Raw genomic sequence first — 21,567 nt, forward strand, 5'->3', positions numbered from 1 at the left:
TTAAAAGTTAAAAAAAAAAAAAGGGAGGGTGGGAAGTGGGACACTGGAGAAGTAAGTCTGTCTCCCAGCTACCCAACTCTCCTCTCTATAGGCAACCACTGCAACTAGTTTCTTGGGTTTTAAGGTTTTATTTTAATAGGGTTGATCGAGTTGTCCATGTTCTGGAGTTACTACACTGCTTTTTCTGTATTTTAAAACCTTGTTTGGGGCTAAATATCACCATATACATTGACTGGAATGAGATAGAGCCATCCTGAACAGTCTTGGGAGACTGAGATTTAAGTAAGAAGTTCTGGAAGATAAAGAACAGGTAAAGAGTAACAGAGAGGAAGAAAAAATATCTGAAAATAGAGCCTTGATTCGCAATCCCTCTGTCTTAGTCACCAGAGCTCAGGAGGACCACTCTGCCCAGTGTCTCCAACAGAACTGTGGCCGAAGTTCTTTGCCAGCTCTGTTAATACATGAGGACCGCTGAAGGATACTGAAGGTATCATCTGGACAGCAGCCTTGTAACTTTCCTCTACCTGGTGCCTGTGCTTTCAGAGCACTTCCGCAGACACTGTCTTGGCAGGCAGCACACCCGTGAGACAGTGAGAAGAAGGAAATGAGGGCTCTGAGGAGTGTGAGTGATTAAAGTTAGTGTCAGAGAAGGACAGGCCAGGACGCCTGGCTTCCACTCTGTGGCTCGCTCCTGCTCATCTGCTGCCCTCTTCCCTCTCTCAGCCACCCCCAATCCTTCCCCAAGACAACACCTGGGGCCGCGCTGGCGGGCCGCCAGTCTTTTTCTGGCTAGAGCAGACTTCTGCAATTCTGCAGTTGCCACGACACCAGCAAAGAGGAGGAACGCATCCCTGTGGACAAAAGCCGGGTGGAGAAAGGTATCCTGGAAGAGAAGCTGAAGGATAAAATATTTGAAATGTGAGAATTGTGAAAGAGAGAGTGAAAAGGAGAGAGAGGCAAGAACAGGCAGCCGATGATCAGCAAGTTGACAGCAGAGCCTGGATTAAGCAGAAGAGGGGACCTGGGGGCTGCACTGGTCACTGCAGAAGTCACTGCCCCGTTGGCTCAGCAGAGCAAGGAGTGACGCCCGGACTCCAGGGACAGTCACATTTGGTCTGAAACATGAACTGTGTTGGTGAGACAGGCAGGCTTGTCCCATTATACTGCTTGAGAAATACAAACTCAGAAAAAAGCTCTGGAGGATTTGCTAAAATGCCCCAGAATGATGCAGAATGCCCAGTGCAACAGACCACAGCCAAACGGCATTCCTTTTATATCAAACATCGCTTAAGGGGGGAGATCAAAGCCTTATTAAAACAAGTTCCAACCAGAACCGCTTATTCCAGTGTCGTGTGTCCATGTCACCAAAGCATCTCATTCCCACCATTAGTTTGGTCTTTAAGAACTTTACAATGAAACACTGTCATGGAAGGAGCAGGTGCCAGACTGTGAATAAAAATTAACTTGTGTTTCAAGGAATAAAACCCATTTACTGCCCAGAGATTCCTGTAACGAGTTTTGTTAACATTATACCAGACTCGAAATGGCAGAGGAAGAAGCCAAAAAGCAGAGCTCCCTTGTCCTGTGGCTCATCAGGGCTGAATGTGCCTCAGAGCTACCTTACTATTTCTACATCAGCATTCTAAACCGGGCAAACTCAAACCCTGGTCCCTACTTTTCTCTCACTGCATTCTGATTTTCTCAAAGTTCATGGGGCTGGGGTCTCTTTTAAAATAAAAAATTTAATTCAATCTAATTCTCTGAGTTTAAAACTCTTGGCAGGAAATGAGGGAAATCCCATTTTAATTATAATGCATTCTTATTCCAGCATATGAAAATGATGACACAGATCTGGTAATGTAGCTGAACACATAATAAAACTTGTCTCCTTATAGAAATAAACACAGAGGACTGGAGTGAGCGGAGGGAAAAAGAGGCTGGTTAATTAACTGCCTTTGGGAAAGGTAGTGAGGAAGAGGGAGCAAGGGAAGGGACACGGCTGTGAACTGACTGTTCGTCCCCCTGACCCCAAATTCTTGTGTTGAAGCCCTAAACCCCAAAGCGATAGTATTGGGAGGTGGGGCCTTCGGGAGTAACTGGGTTTAGATGAAGTCACAAGGTGGAGTCCCCATGATGGAATTAGTGTCCTTGTAAGAAGAGGAAGACAGACCAGAGCTCTCTCTCTCCAAGGGCACAAAGAAGAGGCCACGTGAGCAGAGAAGGCAGCCGTTTGCAAGCCAGGAGCAGGGCCCTCACCAAGAACCAAATCTGCTGGCACCTTGGTCTTGGACTGCCAGCCTCCAGGACTGTGGGAAATAAATGTCTGCTGTTTACACTGCCAAGCCTGCTGTATTTTGTTATGGTAGCCCGAGCAGACTCAGACAGACACCGTGGGGCAAATACTACTGCTGTGGAATCCGCCCACTCAGATCTGAAAGGCTCCTAAATAATAACTCTGAGGTACTTCTAAACCTTGAAACTACTTACAAGCAGAGAATATTAATAAAAACTTCTGAGGGGTTCCTGGTGATCCTAGCAAAGATGCCTTCCAAGTTCAGAAGATGAGGAACGCTTCCCATCTTCTCACCTCTGTACTGAGTGGTAAGCCACAGCTGCAGTCACATCCACAGGGAATCGATCCCTTGGAGGAAATGCTCACACACACAGACTAAGCTGCAGCACCTTAACCTGAACTTTCCCAAGACTCACTGGGATACACCTGCTCAACTGTTAACACTGGTCTGCTAGAAAGGTTTAGTGACAAGAGACATAAAAAAGAAAAATGCATATTTTACCAAAATTTAGAAAAAAGAAAAAAGGTCTAACCAGTTAATAAATCAACTGTTTCAGTTGGCTTAAAGAGAAATTCTCAGGAAAGCTTTTTTAAGGGCAGCCAGAATAGAGCAAGCCTTGATTTTTCTAGGTGCTTCTTTCACAAGTTAACTAAGTGTTTCAAAGTCTGATTACGACTTATGGATTTTATCGACCATCAACACCCTCCTCCCTCCCAGCTTCCTTTGAGAATTCCATCTTTCAATAGAACCCCGTCCAAGTTAAGGTCTGATTTCCTCCACCACACCCTGACCGATGATTCCCGCTCGCATGGATTTCTCCACCCTCTGTGTGAGGCAGGTTCCCTCTGCAGGCGTCTGGACCCTGGCTCTGGGTGAGGGGAAGGGGTGAGGTGCTCCTTCTGCAGCCCATGGCTGCAGGGAGCACAGGAGAAACTCCGCATATGTGACCTGGATAATTAAACAAACACTGCACCCCAGGCGTGGTGCCCGGGGCTACCACACTTCTCAGAGTCGACCTAACAGGAAGGCACTGCTGCCCTCTGATTGCGGAGCTGAAGCTCCACAAATATGGAGCAAAAGTGATGAGTGAGGCCGGGGCTCTTCCCATTCCTCCAGCTCACTGAGCACTTGCTGAGGTTGACTAAATTTGTTAAAATCTGGTAAAAGGAGGTGGGAAGGAGGTTGACGCTACCATCCTTCGAAACTTTCAGATTAATAGTACGTTATAGCTAACCAGAATTATTTAAACCCTAAGATTTCTTTCAGAAACAATGCATAAGATTTATAAAATTGTTTTCTGCAGACATTAATTTTTCTAATTCATTTAAAAATGTTTCCATGGCCTTTTCTGATTACAAAAATAATACATATTTCTACCTCAAGTAAAATTTTTAGGTAATTTTAAGAATATATATTTTTGTACTTTTAAACATATATAAAATAAAAAAGGAAGATAACAACTGAGGTGGTTCAGTGGATATGTTTTCTCCAGCTTTAGATTTTCTATGCATTTATACACACACACACACACACACACACACACACACACACACACACACACACTATTTTTTCACTTTCTAAACAGAGACAGGACTCTCCTGTATATATAACTGATTTTTAATCTGCTTTTCCCACTTGATTTTTCAGGGACTTCTTTCTATGCCAACACACAGTTCTCTTCCAGGTTTTCTAACAGCTGTATAGCATTCTGTCGCGTGGTCAGTATTCTAATTTAGTCAGCCAACCCCTACTGGACAGTACTTAGATTATTTCCTTTTTGTTTCTCCTTTTATAAGCAATACAATCAACACTGTTCACAAATAATTTCTGTGTATTCATCTAATTATATTTTCCCTTTCAAATTCTTATCATTATTCTTAGAAATTATGGCATCATATAAGAAAAGTGCATAAAAGAAAAATGCACAATTGAACTGACAAAACAGCAACCCCCCAGGGCCGGGAGCGGACCATGACCTGCACCCCAGAAATGCCCTCATGATATGCTCTCTGACTCCTATGCTGATGCTGGTGATACTATTTCTTAACCTGTCACTTCTCCCTTGTAGTTTTATCCCATTAGCATGTGTTCCTCAGCACGGTGGCTGCATTTTTAAGGTAATCATGCTGTGCGTATGTACGTTTCATGGCATGAAAGTGCACGCGTGCAATGCGTATTCTTCCGTGCCTGCCTTCTTTAGCTCAACGTCACACATCTGTTGAGGGGAGCTGTCCTTTGCCCACGTTCTCTGCAGTACTCAGGAATAAAAATCAGTGTATTTACCATCCTACTCTTGAGGGACATTTGGATTGTTTCCAATTATGAATAATGCTGCTATGAACATTTGCATACCTGCCTTTGTGTGTTCCTAGGAGTGGGACTATTCAGCAACAAGGAATACATATCTTACGCTTTAGTGAACAATACCAATCTGTTTTCTAAATTGGGGGCCCCAGTCTACACCCCCCACCCCAGCACCAGGATGTATTCAATATGAGAGTTCCTGTTACTCCACATCCTTGCCAATTCTTGGAACTGTCAAATGTCTTAGTTTCTGAAATCTGGTGAGCGTATAATATCATTTCCTCTTCTCAGAAATGCCTTTCAAGCCTTGAATCCATTTTTCTATTGAATTGCCTATTTCTCGCAGGTTTGTGGAGGTTCTTTAAACACTCTGGACACGTTTCCTTTGCAGGTTATAGATGGTGAACGTGTTCTCTGGATGAACAGAAGTTCTTAATTTGATGGTAGTCAAAGTATTAATCTTTTCCTTCTGCATTTGCAGTTTTAATGACTTCGACTCTTCCCCACCCCCAAGATCATGAAGATTCTTCTATATCACCTCCTAAAAAGATATATCGTTTTGCTTTTCATATTTAGGTCTCTAAGCCATTTGAAATTGGGTGTGTGTATAGGGATCCATTTTCATTGTTCCCTATGTGGTTCCACCAATTTGCTTACCTTATTCTGTTCCAATACCTCCACTATATTGGTTATTAAATTGTTTTAAAAAATAAATCTCAGTATCTATTACAGAAGGGGATAGCAAACTTTTTCTGTAAAGATCCAGATGGTAAATGTTTTAGGTTATGGTGACCACATACAGTCATCCTTACTGCATATTCTTCTTCTTCAAATGTAAAAAAAAAAATTTTTTTAAACTAGGGGTTCAAACAAAAATAAGCCAAAGGCAAGTTCCCCTTCAGGCAGTAGTTTGCTGACCTCCATGAAGAGCAGGTCCCGCCCACTTTATTCTTCTTCCAAAGTGGTGCGACATCATTCATCCTCAGGGGAATGCAAACCAAAACCACAATGAGAAAAAGAAAACAAAGCTGAAGGACTCACGCTTCCGGATTTCAAAACTTACTACAAAACTACGGTAATCAAAATAGTGTGTTACTGGCATAAGGACAGATACATAGACCAATGGAATAGAACTGAGAATCCAGAAATGAACCCAGACATGTATGACCAATTGATTTTCATCAAGGGTGCCAAGACCACTCGATGGGGAAAGAACAGATGTTCGACAAATGGCGCTGGAACAGCAGATGTCCATGTGCAAGAGAAGGAGACTGGACCCCTACCTCATTCCATATACAAACATTCACCCAGAATGGATAGACAACCACAATGTAGTTGAGCAACCTAAATATAAGAAGGAAACACAGGGGTAAACCTTCCTGGATCTTGGATCCGACACCAAAAGCATGACCAACAAAAGAAAAAATACCAGGCAAATTAGTCTCCATTCTTTCTTACGTTTCAAACCCTCCACCTGGAATCCCTTTCCTCTTGCTTCCTGTGTAGCCCCTATGATTCCTTTAGGAGGATTTGCTGATGATCAACTTTGTTTGAAGATGTCCCTTTTGTGCCCTCAATTTTACAGAATTCTAGATTAGGAGTTACATTCTCTCACAGGCATGACCTCAAAGTATCGTTTATCTTTCTGGCTTCTGTTGCAGCTTTGGGGAAGAAAACTGTCATACCGTCACTCACTGAGAGTTAATCTCTACCTTTTTCTGTAGCTACTTTTAAGATGTTCCTCTGTCTTTGGTTTTCTGCAGTTTCGTTATGATTTATCTAGTTATAGCCTTTTTAAATTACTCATCTTGCTTGGGATTCACTGGGATTCTTGACCCTGTGATCTGATACACTCTGTCAGCCGCTACCTGTTCCAGTACTGCCCCTGCCCTGGTCTTCTTTCTGTAAGTCCTGCTTAAAGGTATATTAGACCTTCTCACTTCATCCTTGATACCTCTCAACCTATCTTTCATCTTTTCCCTGTTTTTGTCTCTCTGTTCTACATTCTTGATACTTTCTTCCAATATTTCTTCTACTTTATTAATATTCTCTTTTATGGGGTACAAACTACCGAGTTTTTACTTTTGGTTTTTGTATTTTTCAATTCTAGAAGTTCTGGTTTGTTCTTTCAAAATATGTTACAGCACTTTTAGTAAGTTTCCAGTTTTTCCTGAAGATATTTTCTAACTTTTATTTCTTTATACACATATAAAGTTATATATGTAGAAAGAATAGTTGTTTATACACATACTTTATACGTACAACTTTACATGGGTATAAAGTATAGTTGTTTCAAAACCTGTATCTGATACGTCTAATACCTGAAGACTGTGGGTCCATTTCTGCCGTCTGTTCTTTCCTCTGATTCTAGGCATTGTGCCCTGTCTCCTGGTGACTTTGGCTATCTCTGTGATGCCCTCTGTCCTCAAAAACATCATTTGCGGGGAATCTCCAAGGTTTAGGACTCGAGTGTCTTTTCCAGAGAGGGTTTCCATTTGCTACTTGGGCACACTACCTGTCTGGTGTCACTTTAACCTAAATTCAGAGCACTGGGGTTCTTGGACTGCTCTTGTAACTCTGGGTGGCAAGTCCCCTGAGGAGCCGGTCTACAGGGGGGTCTTCTTTTGCCTCCTCCCTCCTCCCTGCCCTGGCTCAGCAGCCAAGCAAAGCTCTCGTCTCTCCCCGTTTTGTGGGTTTCCTTATGGCTCATCCTCACCCTCTGAGGTCCCAGCTTGTTATGGAAGAGTCTCCTACCAATTCCTCAACTTTGATGATCTTAAGTTTCTACCTCTTTCTGAGCCCCTGAAAAGTCTGTCAAACATCATAGCTCAGGTTCATGGTTTAGATCACCAGCTCTCTCAGGAAATAACTGCTGCTCGGGGTCTGCTTATCTCTCGAGGTTCAACTCTCTCTTAGGGTTCGGCCTGGTCATACTTTATAATCTTGTCAGCGCTTAGCTGCTTTCATAAAGTTATTTTTAACATTTTATCTAGCATTGTAAACTACTTTCAGCAGAAGTCTCTAGATAACTAGTCCGCTGTAATTCGAAGCCGGAAACCTCCTAATTATGGCTTTAGGATAAATTCCTTGGAAGCTGAACTACCTCCAGAGGATACAGCACTTCATGTTTTGACATAAACTGAGAAACTGAATCGCATTATACTCCCGCCACACATAGGTATGCAGGACCTATTTCGTATGACCCCAATCAGCCCAGGACATTATTAATCACCACCAATCTAACCGACAAAGATTATCTCATTACTGCTTTAATGTGCATTTCCATAGTTAGTAGCAAGGCTGGTAATCCTGCTTCTTCTTTCACTCAGTCTTCTTTTATACACTTACAAGAGCTCTCTCATGCAGGCTGCAGCTGTTTTATAATCTCTCTTAACATATAGAAAACACCTTTGTTTTAGGTTGCGGATTTTTTTTCTAATTTGTCATCTGTCTTTTAACTTTCTTTATGCTGACTTTTCCCATACAACAGTTAAAAATGTTTACTTAGTCAAATCCATTATTCTTTTTCTTTGGGGTTTCTGGCCTTGTTATCATGCAACATATTCCATTATTGATTCTACTATATATCACATTTCCACCCTGGGCCATTAAGTCACTGGCTTACAAACCCTCCAGAGGTAAAGGTTTACAGCAACATTTTTCACAAAGATCTATGTTAAAATGCATAACACTTCATTTTTTTTTTTTTTAAGGAATAGCTTTTTTGAGGTCTGTAAGTATATAATACTCTTTGTGATTAATGAAATGGAGGGGAAAGGCCAGCATCACAAGCAGGAACACATAAGTTTCTCACCAGCACATGATCCAAGAATAGCAAATACCTCCGCTTCCTGCTTCTGTGTCCTCAGGCAAGAGCCACCCCAGAGGCAACTAAGAGTGCCGCCCTCTGCGAGCTGGGTCCAAGGCCTCGACATGCCTCCAGCAACTAGACAAGGTTCCTGTGCCCTCATCTTGGCTGGGCCATTCAGCAGCTTTGCCACTTCAGGCACATTTCTTCAACTCCCAGGCCGCAAACTGCCTCAGTATCAAATAGGATTTGGTTAGAGGGTTTCTCAAGTCCCTCTGACCTTAACAGTAAGTTTTAGGAAGACTGAGATTTTCCCCTATGGACCACATTAGCAAAGTTAATTTAGTTTGAAAGGTTAAAAACTCACACACACACACACCGTATCAAACCCAAACTAAGAAAGTAATTGCCGATAATTCCATTTTCTCTAGAAATTATTCACTAACTTCTGACATTTCTGACATCAGAAAAAAATGATGCATTCTTCAAATATATGTATGTATGTGTATATCTAGCTGTCTGTGTGCATGTCTGTGTATCTGACTATAATTAGACAAAAAACTGTGGCACCTCCACACCATGGAATATGGTTCAGAAAAGATATTCCATCGATACTGCAACAATCTGGGCGTATCTATCTCAAGGGCATTATGAGTGACAAGCGTCAGCCTCGAAAGGTCACATTCTATCTGATTCCATTTGCACAATATTCCCCAAATGATAGAATGTTAGAGATGGAGAACAAATAAGTGGTTGCCGGGGTGGGGGATGGGGGAGGGAGGAGGGCAGGGTGACTATAAAGGGTCAGCAGGAGGGCTGCAGGAGGGTGGTCACACCAATCCCACACACGCACAGGGTACCGGTGGCCGGTTCATGGTTTTCATATCAGACTGTAGTCACGTAAGATGTAACCTGACCATTAGGGGAAATTGGGTGAAGGATGTGAGGGACCTCTTTAATCTATCTTTTAGACTTCCCATGAATCTATAATTATTTCAAAATAAAAAGTTAAAAACAAAATGTGTTAGAAAAAATGAGCACCTAGTGGTGCTTATTCCCAACAGAAAAAAAGAAGCAAAGGGTATCAATAGCAACGCACAAAAGAATAAGTATAAATGGCTAATAAACACACGAAAAGAACTAAAAATCATGGGAATTTTCACTTATCAGACTGGTAAAAATTTAAGAAGAAGAATAAAACTAGTATGACTGAGGGATTGGAGGAAAATCCTCTCATACAGCATTCAAGAAGGTACAGCTGGTAGGAGTGTAAACTGGTACCATTTGCTGGCTTCAGTTTTCACTAACTAAACCCTAACCAAATACTACCTGGAGACTTCAGAACACAACTCATCGCCACCCAGCACACACTGGGACTGACACCACCTGGGGGAGGTGTGGGGTCTCTAAGCTGCTTTTTAACTTTGCCTTCCTCAGCTCAAGATCTTTCCTCTTGGCATTCCTAACGGTAAGACCTGAGGAAACGAGGGGCGATTGATCTTCGCAGAAAGACTGGGCCATACAGTCTGAAATGTGTGTCCTGGCGGAGAGCACGGTGCCAGACACGTTTGGATGGGCACGGGTGTGGCTGCATGTGCTTTGTGCTCTGGGTGCTGGGCCGGACATGTGGAGCAGCCTGGGAGCCATCGCAAAGAAGAGAAATGGACTCTCCACCAGTGTCCGAAATTTGAAAGATAAAATACCGGGCTCAATACCGACCATCAGGCCTGATGCCGAAAGAATCCCTAAGCTGGACGGGCAGTGACACTAGGTAACCTACACACTCGTCTCCGGGTCTCAGATGCTCAGACCCAACCACTCCTCATCGCCCCCGGCACCACCACACTCAGTTCAGCCACCGTCACCTGCCACCGAGATTACGGCAAAAGCCTCCAAAGGGCTTCCCTGTTTCTTTTATCCATTCAGCTGCCAAAGTGATCCGAGTAAAGCGTAAATCAAACCGCGTCACTCCTCTGCCCAAAGCCGAAGTCCTTCCAGTGGCCCCTCACAAGGCCTCCACAAGCCCCTCTGCTCTGAAGACCCCGCCCCCCATTTGCTTGCTCTGCGACACAACACTTGCCCCCACCCCAGGGCCTTTGCACTTGTTACTCTTCTGGGCTAGAACACACTTCCCTCCTCCCCCAGGGCTTGCCTTCCCGTCTCCTTCAGAGAGTTCTCAAACGCTACTCAGGGGAGCTCCATCAGTTAGGGCAATGAGCCAAAACATGGAGGCTTCAACAACGTGGGCTGGGGTGCCTCGGCCACATGGTGTGTGTTGCTTCCTCTTAGGTTTGCGCTGGCTGCCCACTGCCCACATTCTCGACACTGGACGGCTTGCGGGAAGGAGGAGAGAGGCCGGGACGGACTGTCCGGTCATTTTCAGGGCCAGTCTCAGACCCTGGTTCCAAGGCTGCACCCAACCAGGGAGAGTAGGACATGCAGCCTGGCCCTGTGGCCACATTCCCAGCTCGGCCACCACGATGGAAGGGAAAACAAAAGGTGGGGAGGCCCAAGAATCGCTACGGAAACTCCCCGTGACCACCCTGTTTCTCCATCGAGGCTCCTCTCCACACTCTCTACCCAGTTCCCTGCTTCACTTTTCTCTAATCACACAACACGTATGCTCGTGCAGGCGTGCACACACGAGCACACATACTGCATGTGCGTGTCACACACACGTCTGTTACTAATTCATTCACTGCTGCTCTCCTCTTGTCAGAAAGTCAGCTCCACATGGGCCGGGATTTTTTGTTTGTTTGTTCGCTACTATTTCCCAGGATTTATAACAGTGCCTGACACGGGGTGGCTGCTCCACAAATATTTGCTGAATTAATGAATTCCATGAAATTAAAAAAGACACACGAGACCGTAAGCACAGTTGCGAGATTTCACAGTTAGCCCGAATGTAACGCTGCGAGAATAGCACACCCGGCCCTGCGCTCCCTGGGGCCCACACAAAGTACCAGCAGCCCCCCATCACCGCCCCCCTCCCCCGTCATCTCAGAGGCAAAAGGTCCAAAAAGGGCTCTGGCAGAGGCTGCAGGACCAAGTTCCAGCCGGCAGGGGGCGAGGGCAGGGGCGGGGGCGAGGCGGGCGCGCTGGACCGCACCTGCATGAAGCCGCCCTAAAAGGCAGAGCGTGGACTCTCCTTCCGCCCCCTCCGCCCCCTCCTGTCTGGCTGGGACGCAGGCTGGTGGCCAAGTCTGAGGACAGGCGCCACGGAGTAGGACACGGGGAAGGGTCTGGACAGAGACCCACCCGGCTACCCCTTCGTTCATGTGACAGGGAAAAGGAAGAGTCACTGCTGTTTGGGGTTTCCCATCACATGAAACCCAGCTTCACGGTAAAAGTACAGACACCCAGGAATCTTGCCACCTGCCACAAACAGCAGGGGACCACTGGCGTTCGAAGTAGAAAGACTCTTGGAAATGTTCCAGACTGCGCCACAGGAAAATCTGGGGCTGAAGGCACCGTCCCTATCACACTTTCTGGGGTTCCCTTGTCTCCCTCTGATCTAAACCGTGGATTACGGTATTTAAAAAAATCAAGAGAGGGGCTTCCCTGGTGGCGCAGTGGTTGAGAGTCCGCCTGCCAATGCAGGGGACATGGGTTCGTGCCCCGGTCCGGGAGGATCCCACATGCCGCGGAGCGGCTGGGCCCGTGAGCCATGTCCGGAGCCTGTGCTCCGCAACGGGAGAGGCCACAACGGTGAGAGGCCCGCGTACAGCAAAAAAAAAAAAAATCAAGAGATAGGATATCTTAATAGCAGAGAAAAGAGGAAGAAGCAAAAGGATTACAACGAACAAGGGGTGGACCTGGGAAACACTCAAGACTGGCAGAGAGACCTCTAGACTCTCACAGCACTGCTACCCCCAAATAGCACTCGGGTGTCACCTGTCACTTGCCAAACATGCTGCTACTTCAGGACTTATTCCTAGTCAACCAGCTACCATGACACTGTTCCTCAAGTTGCTGAAAGTAACCACCAAGCCATTATAGAGTAGATTCCTTTCATAGAAGGACAGGGGACTGGGCACAGAAAATGCCCCAAATTGCCTGTTCACTATATGTCACTTTGTTTCATGTGGACTCAAAGAAAGTTACAAAAAGTTACTGTGGCTGCAAATCACCCCATCTTCCATCTAGCCCCGCCCTCTAGCGCCTCAGAAACTTCCTCACTAAGAAAGCTCAGGGAAAGAATTTTGAAACCCAATTAAAATAATACTATCAAAAGCACAGGCAAGTTACCAAAGGAACATTAACCTGGGGTGTCAGGCCTTTCTGGAAAGTGACTGGTTCATTCTTTTTTTTTTCTAAAAAGGTGTAAACACCACACAGCGCAACCTGATGTTTGTTTCACGAATGCAAAGGAGAATTCTGGGCACTACTTTATCCCAGAGCTTCACCAAAGAAGCATTCCAAGCCTGAGAACCTGTAAACCATGGTTCTCCAGCCCTTAAAAGGCACATCCATCGGGTGAGGGGTGGGCAAAGACCACAGGCCATGCTGACAATGTGGACCATGCCTCCGTGAGCTGATGCAATAAACCCGGAGTAATTCCGAAGCCCCAGACATTACAAAAATTGAGCCCAACACGTGGATTTTATGTCAGGAACTAGGCGGGTAATTCCGGTGATTCTTCTTGTAGTTAGCACGTTACTCACTTCGCCGCAGGGTAATGTTCCTCTTAAACCCTCACACCCAACTGGTTCTAACGCAGCAGCACACACACACACAACCGCGGTGGATCTCTCCTCTACATCTAAAATTCAGCCTGAGAGTGAGCCTTTTCTAGCAATTTAGCCATCTCTGGTAGTGTTACAAAGACTCAATTCCAAACACTACAGAAAAAAGAAACCTCTGTAATTAGCAGAATCACTTGACTTCCAGAAATCAAGAAACACTGTGCCATCAACAGAAACTCCCTCCTCTGAACTGAGCCTCCAGCTCCATCTTCCAAAGCCAAGAGGATGGAGACATTTTCAAGAGAGCACAAGGCCCTGCCACTTTGAAATAGGAACCGGAAGGAAGTAAAAAACGATTCACAATACACTGAACTTTTTTTTAATATCCAAGTGTGAAGCAAAAAGCATCCGAGGAGAGAACAAACTGTACTCTGCATGTGTGCTGAACATTCATCTGTGGAAAGTCCCCCAAGCTTCTGAACAAGCGAATGCCAAGCTCATAATCGGACAAGAGGAAGTTAGGTGAGGACTCGAGCAGAGGTACCAAACAACCCTGTAACTGTCCAATCCTCTAAGAAAAGACACATGGAACCCACAGGAACAGTAAGCTGTTAAATGCAGCTGCTGGGCTGCAATTTCAAGAGTACAATTGTGAAAAGCAAAAACTGGTTCTGTTTATCCCGGCAGCTCTGTACCTACTGATTTTCCCTGCTCACACGGCATGTTTGGAAGGCACGACGATGATGAAGAGGACGATTAACTAGATAACAAGCAAAGAGTTGTGCAAAGAACCAGGAGCGGTAAATCCTAAGACTAAGGCCTAAGGCTAAGGGAACCCCTCCTGCCCAGGTCCAAGTTCACAGGCCCTTAACCGGACTCCTACAGGAGCCCCCCATGGCCTTCGCCTCCAGTCTGCCCCCCTTCAGCCCATCGTACGTGCTACCGACAGAGGTTTCTGGAAGCACTGGCAATCGGGTCTGCTCCTCTCTCTTTACACCCCTCACTGGCCCCTCTGCTTACAGGTGACTCCCAGCTGCTCGGTGTGGCCCGCGTGGTCAACCCCCCACCCCCGCTGTGCTGCCTGCAGACCACGTGCCCGCGGCAGGAGGGTGAGGGGTGGAGACTCACCCAGGCCTCGGCAGCCCTGGACAGCATCTCCCTGCACGGGACCCCTCTGCTCTGGGAGGTGGCGGGCACTGCCGAGGCCTTGCTCAGGGGCAGCCAGGCCAGAACTGACCTGGCAGAGGAGGGGCAGAGGCACGAAAAGCGCGGAGAAGCAGCGCAAACCACACGTAAAGCTCCCGCCTCACCCCCAGCCCCGCACTTAGCCAACCGAGTCCCTTATCATTAAGGCAGTTTGAGTGGGAGAGCTGTTCCCTGCATACCAAAGCCTGCCGACCGGCCTGGGCGGCCTCTCCTGGGGCAGCACCGCTGCTCGGGCTGCGCGGAGCTCTGCAGCTCCCTGGCGAGGCTCCCCCTGCCACCTCACTCCCAACCGTGCCCCTGGTTCGTTCCTACCTAATCTTGAGAGGATCTCCTCCAAAAACATCTCCCCACTCCTCCTGCCAGGTGGGATTGCCTACCTTTTCCCTTTATGCCTGATGTAGCTGGATATTCCTGTTATACTTCTCGGCACACTTTATTCCAGCTGTTTGTTTGGACATCTGTCTTACCAGCTCTGTGAGGACACTGCACTCGACCTTGGCAGAGTGCCCAGCACACAGAAAAGGCTCACGGGAAGAGCACCCACCACACCGCCCGGCAAGGAGGACCATGATGTACAAGTTCCCAGTCACTATCAGTGCAGGACTTACACACACACAAAAGAGCAGCGGTCCCCCTGCGGCACCATTCCAGAACTAGACCCCAGGTTAAAAGGTGTATGTAACAGAAAGCAGATCACGGAACTACTACCCATGTGCTGTATCATAAGCACGTTAGTTAATGATAATTTGCCAGATGTGTTTCACAAGTTCGAAATTCTCTTACTGGAGAAAGGGCATGTAAGTAGACGATATTTATGTGACTTATACTTAGGACAAAAACTTCTCTTTGAGTGTGCTTGTCTTCCTCAAATGTGTTTTAAAAGATAAGGTCTAACATAGCAAGGTTATCTTCCTTTCTTTTTTATGACGCCAGAGAAGTGCTATCGAGTCCTGTGTCTAAACGGCAGTCAACATCAGTGACTGTGCAGGAACAGGTGACTTGTGAGAAGGGCAAGGCTTCTCCTTTTCGGGACAGGGAGAGACCCCTCTGAGGAGGAGAGACCCCTCTCACAAGGCAGTCACCAGACACTGCCTTTCTTCTTCCCCTTTTTGTTTCTGCCTCTGCCTGGAATGGCAAGGAAAACCGAGGGAGCAGAGGAAACAGGCGGCGTCTAACACCTGGCCGACAGCAGGTCTCACGGCGGCTGGGTCTCCACTGAGAGACTGTCAGAGGCTCTAAGAGTTCCGTCGCCTGGGGAGGGAAGAAAGGTAACAAAACTAGTTGCTGAAACATCACCCTGGAAAAGGTTTCTGACACTAAGCAAAGGATCTGAAGAGAAAACTGACCACACCATGTTAAGACGCTTAGGTTGCAACTGTCTATCTTGACATAAAGACTACTAAGGGCCTACTGTCCATGGAGTTAACAAGATGCTCTATAATTTTTTTAAATAAAAATATAGAAAAGTACGAAACATCAGAATAACAGACACTCACACACCTACCCTCCAATAAACAAAATCAGCAGCTCCATGTCTGCTTTCGGTCATTGCAGTTCAAAAGCACACAACATGTGAACACTTGTCAGGTAACCACACCCTCACAAAGTCGGGCTGTTTGAAGCGTAAGATCAAAACGATGGGATGACGGACCCACCTGGAGCCAACCGCCCCCTAATCACTCGCCAGCTTCAGGTCCAGAGCAAAGGCTCTCTGGAGACAGGCTCACTTTTGGCCTTACTCCCTGCCATGTCCCCAGCATACTGCACAGTGCCTCGCACACAGTAGGTGCCCCAGAAATGCTTAACTAGTAAGTGACTAGAGAAAGAAATAAGCAGACTGGCCTTTTAGGCCCGAGTTCCTCATAGTGATTGCTAAGAAGACAGGGCCCTGGGGACTTCTCTGGTGGTCCAGTGGTTAAGACTCTGCGATTCCACTGTACGGGGCACGGGTTCAATGCCTGGTCAGGGAACAAAGATTCCTGCATGCCACGGTTGGAAAAAAAAAAAAAAAAAAGATAGGGCCTTGGGAAGCCATGACCTTTGGGCTTATTTCCCCATGTGTAGCGAGCCAAGGGCTCCGTGTACCAGCCAGGAGGGCCCTTCTTGCTCCAAAACACTGCGCATCACCGAGAACGGCGAACGCACAAGTCTCACAAAACCATCCCACCACGCTGTTAAACACTACTTGCAAATATTCAGCTCAGGACGTTTACATTTCCTTCTTTGGTAAATTCTCAATTGATAACAGCAATTTCCAACCAAGCTCTGAAGACACTAGAATCTTCTTCCCCAGACCATGTGAGTCTATTGGGGCGGAGGGGGAAGGGGAGACTTAAACCACGATTTCACACTTAGATATTGTGCATTCCCTCCCTGTTTCTGGTATTCCTGTCCTTTAGAATATTAAAATTTCCTTTCTATGGCAACTCTGTCTTCTAGTTCATCTGACTCTTTCACTTTAATTTTTAAACTTAACTTGAGAATGAATGTGAAAATGAAAGAGTTATAAAAATGTCATCCTTCAGATCCACCAACGGACAGTAAGATTAGTGGGCAAAAGCTTGCAGAGAAACAGGGTATTTGCATAGTTGCAAAGTATCTCCCCCAAATATTTATGTTACAGAGACAGTAGTAACTTTATAGTGGAGAAACCTGGCAAACACCCTGTTAACCGAGTAATCAAGGCTCACATCGCCAGGAACTGGACATATCGAGAGCGTGTACCCCTGACAGGATGCTCTGAGCAGACACATCACTTCAGTGGTTTCCTTGCCAAAAAACGCATCATCTCGTTCTAATGATGAGAAAACACCAGACAAACCCAAACAGGGACATTCTACAAAATGACTGACTGGTGCTCTTCCAATGTGTCAAGGTCATGAAAACCCAGGAGAGACCGAGGGGCTGTCACTGACAGCAGGCTCAGGAGAAACAAGGACTAAATGCAGGGTGGCGTCCGGAGCCCGATCCTGCCTTATAAGAAGGGCTTTTGGAGGAAAAGCGGTTAAACCTGAATGAGGTCTACAGGTTAATTAACAGTACCGTACCAACGTCAGTTTCCCGCTTTTGACCAGTGTGCTACGATTGTGTAAGATGTGAGCATCAGGGGAGATCAGGTGAAGAGTACATGGAAGCTGAACTGAGAGGATTACCAGGCAGACTGTGCAGAACCCCACAAATAAATGAGAAAAATACACATAACTCACTAGTAAAAAACTGGCAAAAGACATGAATAGGCATTTCCCAGAAGAGGAAACACATACAGCCAATAAGTCTGGGAAACGTCAATTACACCCTAAGGAGATACTATAAAAATAGAGCATACCTTGGCTCCTTCGGCTAAAAGGAGATTCTTAAAAATTTTTGAAGTCTGACAACACCAAAGACTGGCAAGGATGAGAGCAACAGGAGCTCTGTGCTGCTGGCAGAAGCACAATTGGTATAATCACTTTGGAAAATAATGTGACATATCTTGTCTATTTGGAGGCATAGATGCCCTACAACTGGCCAATTCCCCTCCTTGGTAGATGTCCTGGAGGCCCCTGAACACGTGCACCTGGGGGCGCACGGGAGAGAGCGCAGTGAATTTGTCTGTAATAGCAAAACATGGAAAACGATTCCAAAGTATACGCACGAGAGAACGGATGCACGCGAGTACGTCCACACAACAGGGTAGCAGACAGCAGCGAACATGAAAGGACCACAGCCACATGCACTGCATGAATAAATTTCAAAATACTGGGTGAAAACTGCAAGTCACGGAAGAATACATACAGGATGAAACCATTTATGTAAAGTTTGAAAACAGGGAAAACTCAAGACTTTTTTAAAAATAAATACATAGTATGGCAACACCATAAAGAAAGGCAAGGGGCCGGTGACTTAAAACTTGGGAACCTGTTTCTCAGGGGCAAAGGGATGTGAAGGTCAGTGTGATTTCTGGACACCCCCCAGGGGGTGTATTTATATCAGCCGGGCACATCTATTCTAGTTATAGGAGAAATATGATACTCATCTTCATATGCAGTCAATGTTGAAGGATACTTAGGAAGAAACCAGAATGCAAATAGGCTAAACACCCCAAATTTTCTGTTTAAAGACTCATATCCTAAATGAAGCTAAGTGACAAAGATGACGAGGCTGTGTGAAACTTTCAGACCTTAAAATAAAAGGAAAGAATCCTAAGGGGACAACTTGGAAGGGTTCAGGTTAGCTTCCCAGGCATAGATCTGAAAACATTCATGATTTGCCAGGCAGGACCCATACTTCACAGCTGGAAAGTTCTCCTAAGGACACATTCATTTCCTACTATGAACAAGATCTAGAAAATGTGAGTTCCTTGAGTTACACCAATCTTGACTATTTTAAGAATCCTTCATATTCCTTGGACAGAAACATTTATCTAGTCTGAGTTAATTAATTTTGTTCCTCTCAAACCATTTAGATAGCTTAATTAGCCTCTGTTATGTGTTTCTGTTCTTAAATATCAGGGTTTAGAGCAATTTACAGCTTGCCCGTACTTTTACAGTTTTTAAAGGAAATTCTACCAAAGGTCAAGAACACAGTCGTGTAGTCCAGACAGAGGGCTCACTCACCAGCTGAAACTCGCTCCTCCGGCTGAAAGCTTCCCTGATGCCAGAATCCCTCCAGAGCGCGCTCAGAGCAGGTACGTATAGCTGAAAGGTGGCAGGCTCCACGGGCAGCCCCGCTTTGTTCTCAAAGGCCATGAGGAACATCCCGTGCTTCTCATTTTCGGAATACTGCCAAGGAATACCAAGCTTGTCTCGTGCATCAACCAGAACCCTTGAGCCCTAGGAAAGAAAAGAAATCAAAGGATTTCATTGTGCTGCAAAGGCGAAATCACAACAGAGAACCTCGATGTGGGCATTAATCGTCATACAGCAGAAAACTCACAAGCTGCAACCAGGACTTGTCTCTTGGTTTGTTTTGTCCTGGCATGAATGTCTTGCTCCCAGGAATGTAACTGTATTAAGACAGATGGACACACAGATCACATCACAGGCCTGCCCTTTGCTGTCACTCGTTTGAAAAGGTCCCGGAAGGCAGAAAATTGAATGGGGAAGAAGCGGCAACAAACTCAGCAAAGTGACATTTGCAAATGAAGCGTGAACCACGTCAGTGAAAGAGACAGTGTTTTAAGACAACTACAACTGTAGTACTACAGCTGTCATCATCACTGAAGTCTGGCAGCTCCTCAACACCAGAGGATACACTGCTCATCCCAACTTAAAAGGAGTGGGGAACGTAAACACACAGGCAGTCATGAGATGGAAACAGACCGAAATGGACACAAGTCAAGAGGCCCGCCCACTGAAAACAGGAGCTGGGGGATCACATTCTAGACTTGCGATGATGAGAAGCTATTTTTCATTGATTTGCTTATTTCCTCACTGTTAAAAATAAAGTTGGGATTTTCTGCCTTTTCCTCACCTCACTGACAGGGTCAAGGGGACAGAGACACAGCCTAAGCTAAAATAGTATTAGGGAAAGTGGCCAAATTGTGGAAAATACTGTCGTGGTGAAAACTGCCTCCCTGGGCAGGAAGGAAGTAGGTCTATTCCATCTTTCTCAGGTGAGTACTTCAAAGTTAGCAACACAGCATCTGAGGAAGTTTCTAAGTTCTCCGGACTGGAGCCCCTGAACACTCCCTGGCAGCATCAGTACTGGATGAGCCAGAGCAAAAGGGCCCCTCCCTACCTGGAAAGGCCTTGGCTGGCTCCGAGTGGCTGGGGGCCTGGGGCGATGGACAGCAGTGCCCTGTCCCCTAGCGCAGAGGGCGGCAGGACACCACTGCCCAGCTGGTACTCGCTGTTTTCAAAACAAAGAACAGCCTTTTGGAGTGTAAGTCACGTAACATACAATCGCCCACTGACAGTGTGCAGCTCGACGGTTTACCCCAAACCAGGGCAAAGGAGACGCGTCCGTGCTGCCTGCCTCTGCTGTAGCACCTGCCTTGAACCACCAAGGTGAGTGGTAATGGTGACCAGAAGCTAGCTACAGTCTCCCCTCCAGACCCAGGGACCTGGACTGCCTGGTTAGAGATGTTCCTGTGAGCTCCCTCCTCAGGGTCCATATGCCCATCTGCCACCGGTGGCCATGGCCTGTCCTTCTGATCCACAAACTTGTTTAATGCTTCCCTGGGGCGAAGCCCTGAGATAGGCACTGTGGGAAAAGAAAATGCTTATGAAGCAATGTCCGAGCGCTGGACGCTCAGAATCTGGCTAGGGAGACAGATATGTGGATTAAAAAAATTAACACCCATTGGGCTTCCCTGGTGGCGCAGTGGTTAAGAGTCCGCCTGCAGATGCAGGGGACACGGTTTTGTGCCCCGGTCCGGGAATAGCCCACATGCCGCGGAGCGGCTGTGCCCGTGAGCCATGGCCGCTGAGCCTGCGCGTCCGGAGCCTGTGCTCCGCAACGGGAGAGGCCACAACAGTGAGAGGCCCACGTACCGCAAAAAATAAATAAATAAATTAAAAAATCAACACCCACTAATAATAAAAACTCCCAGAAAACTAGGAATAGAGAACTTCTTTAACTTCATAAAGAACATGGGCAAAAACTCTCAGCTAACATCAAAATCAATGGTGAAAGACTGAATGCTTCCCTCTAAGAATGAGAACAAGACAAGGATGCCCACTTTTATCACTGCTATTCTGCATGGTTCTAGCCAGTGTGGTAAGGTGAAGGAAAGAAATATAAGGTACATGGATTAGAGAGAAAATAAATAAAACTAAGCCTATTTACAGATGAAATGATGGTCTACGTAGAAAATCCAAAGGAATATACCAAAGAAACTCCTAGAATTCAAGTTAATTCAGCAAGGATATAGGATATAAAAATCAACCTACAAAAGTCACCTGGCTTTCTATATACTAGCAATTAACATATGAAAATTGAAATTTAAAATGCAATACTATTAATAATCACACAAAAATGAAACACTTAGGTATAAATCTAACAAAACATGTACAGGATGTGTATGCTGAAAACTATAAAATGTGTTGATGAAAGAAATGTGTTGATGAAAGAATTCAAAGATCTAATAAATGGAGGGACATACCATGTTCATGGATTGGAAGCGTCAACATAATAATGATGTCAATTCCCTCCAAATTGATATACAGGCCTAACAATTTCTATAAAATCCCAGCAAAATCTTTTATGGATATAGATATAGATATAACTATTCTAAAATTTATATGGAAAGGCACTGGATTAACTAAAACAATTGTGAAAAAGAAAAATT

At 45.7% G+C, this 21,567-nt stretch overlaps 1 protein-coding gene across 5 annotated transcripts in view; it reads right to left on the bottom strand.

The window, feature by feature from the left end:
• GNA12 (G protein subunit alpha 12) overlaps window positions 1–21,567 on the bottom strand; it is a 117,176-nt gene that overhangs the window by 47,286 nt on the left and 48,323 nt on the right. For all 5 annotated transcript variants that reach the window (XR_003436934.1, XR_003436932.1, XR_003436933.1 and 2 more), the window contains exon 2: window positions 18,893–19,108. Coding sequence is in view for 1 of the 5 variants with exons in the window: in XM_027125637.1 (XP_026981438.1) it covers window positions 18,893–19,108 (216 nt within the window). In the remaining 4 variants the exon portion in view is untranslated. The remainder of the gene's footprint in view (window positions 1–18,892; window positions 19,109–21,567) is intronic.

The sequence above is a fragment of the Aethalodelphis obliquidens genome, unplaced genomic scaffold (assembly GCF_003676395.1).
Source record: "Aethalodelphis obliquidens isolate GAN/ISIS:26980383/991018 unplaced genomic scaffold, ASM367639v1 scaffold30, whole genome shotgun sequence".
NCBI classification, from domain to species: domain Eukaryota; kingdom Metazoa; phylum Chordata; class Mammalia; order Artiodactyla; family Delphinidae; genus Aethalodelphis; species Aethalodelphis obliquidens.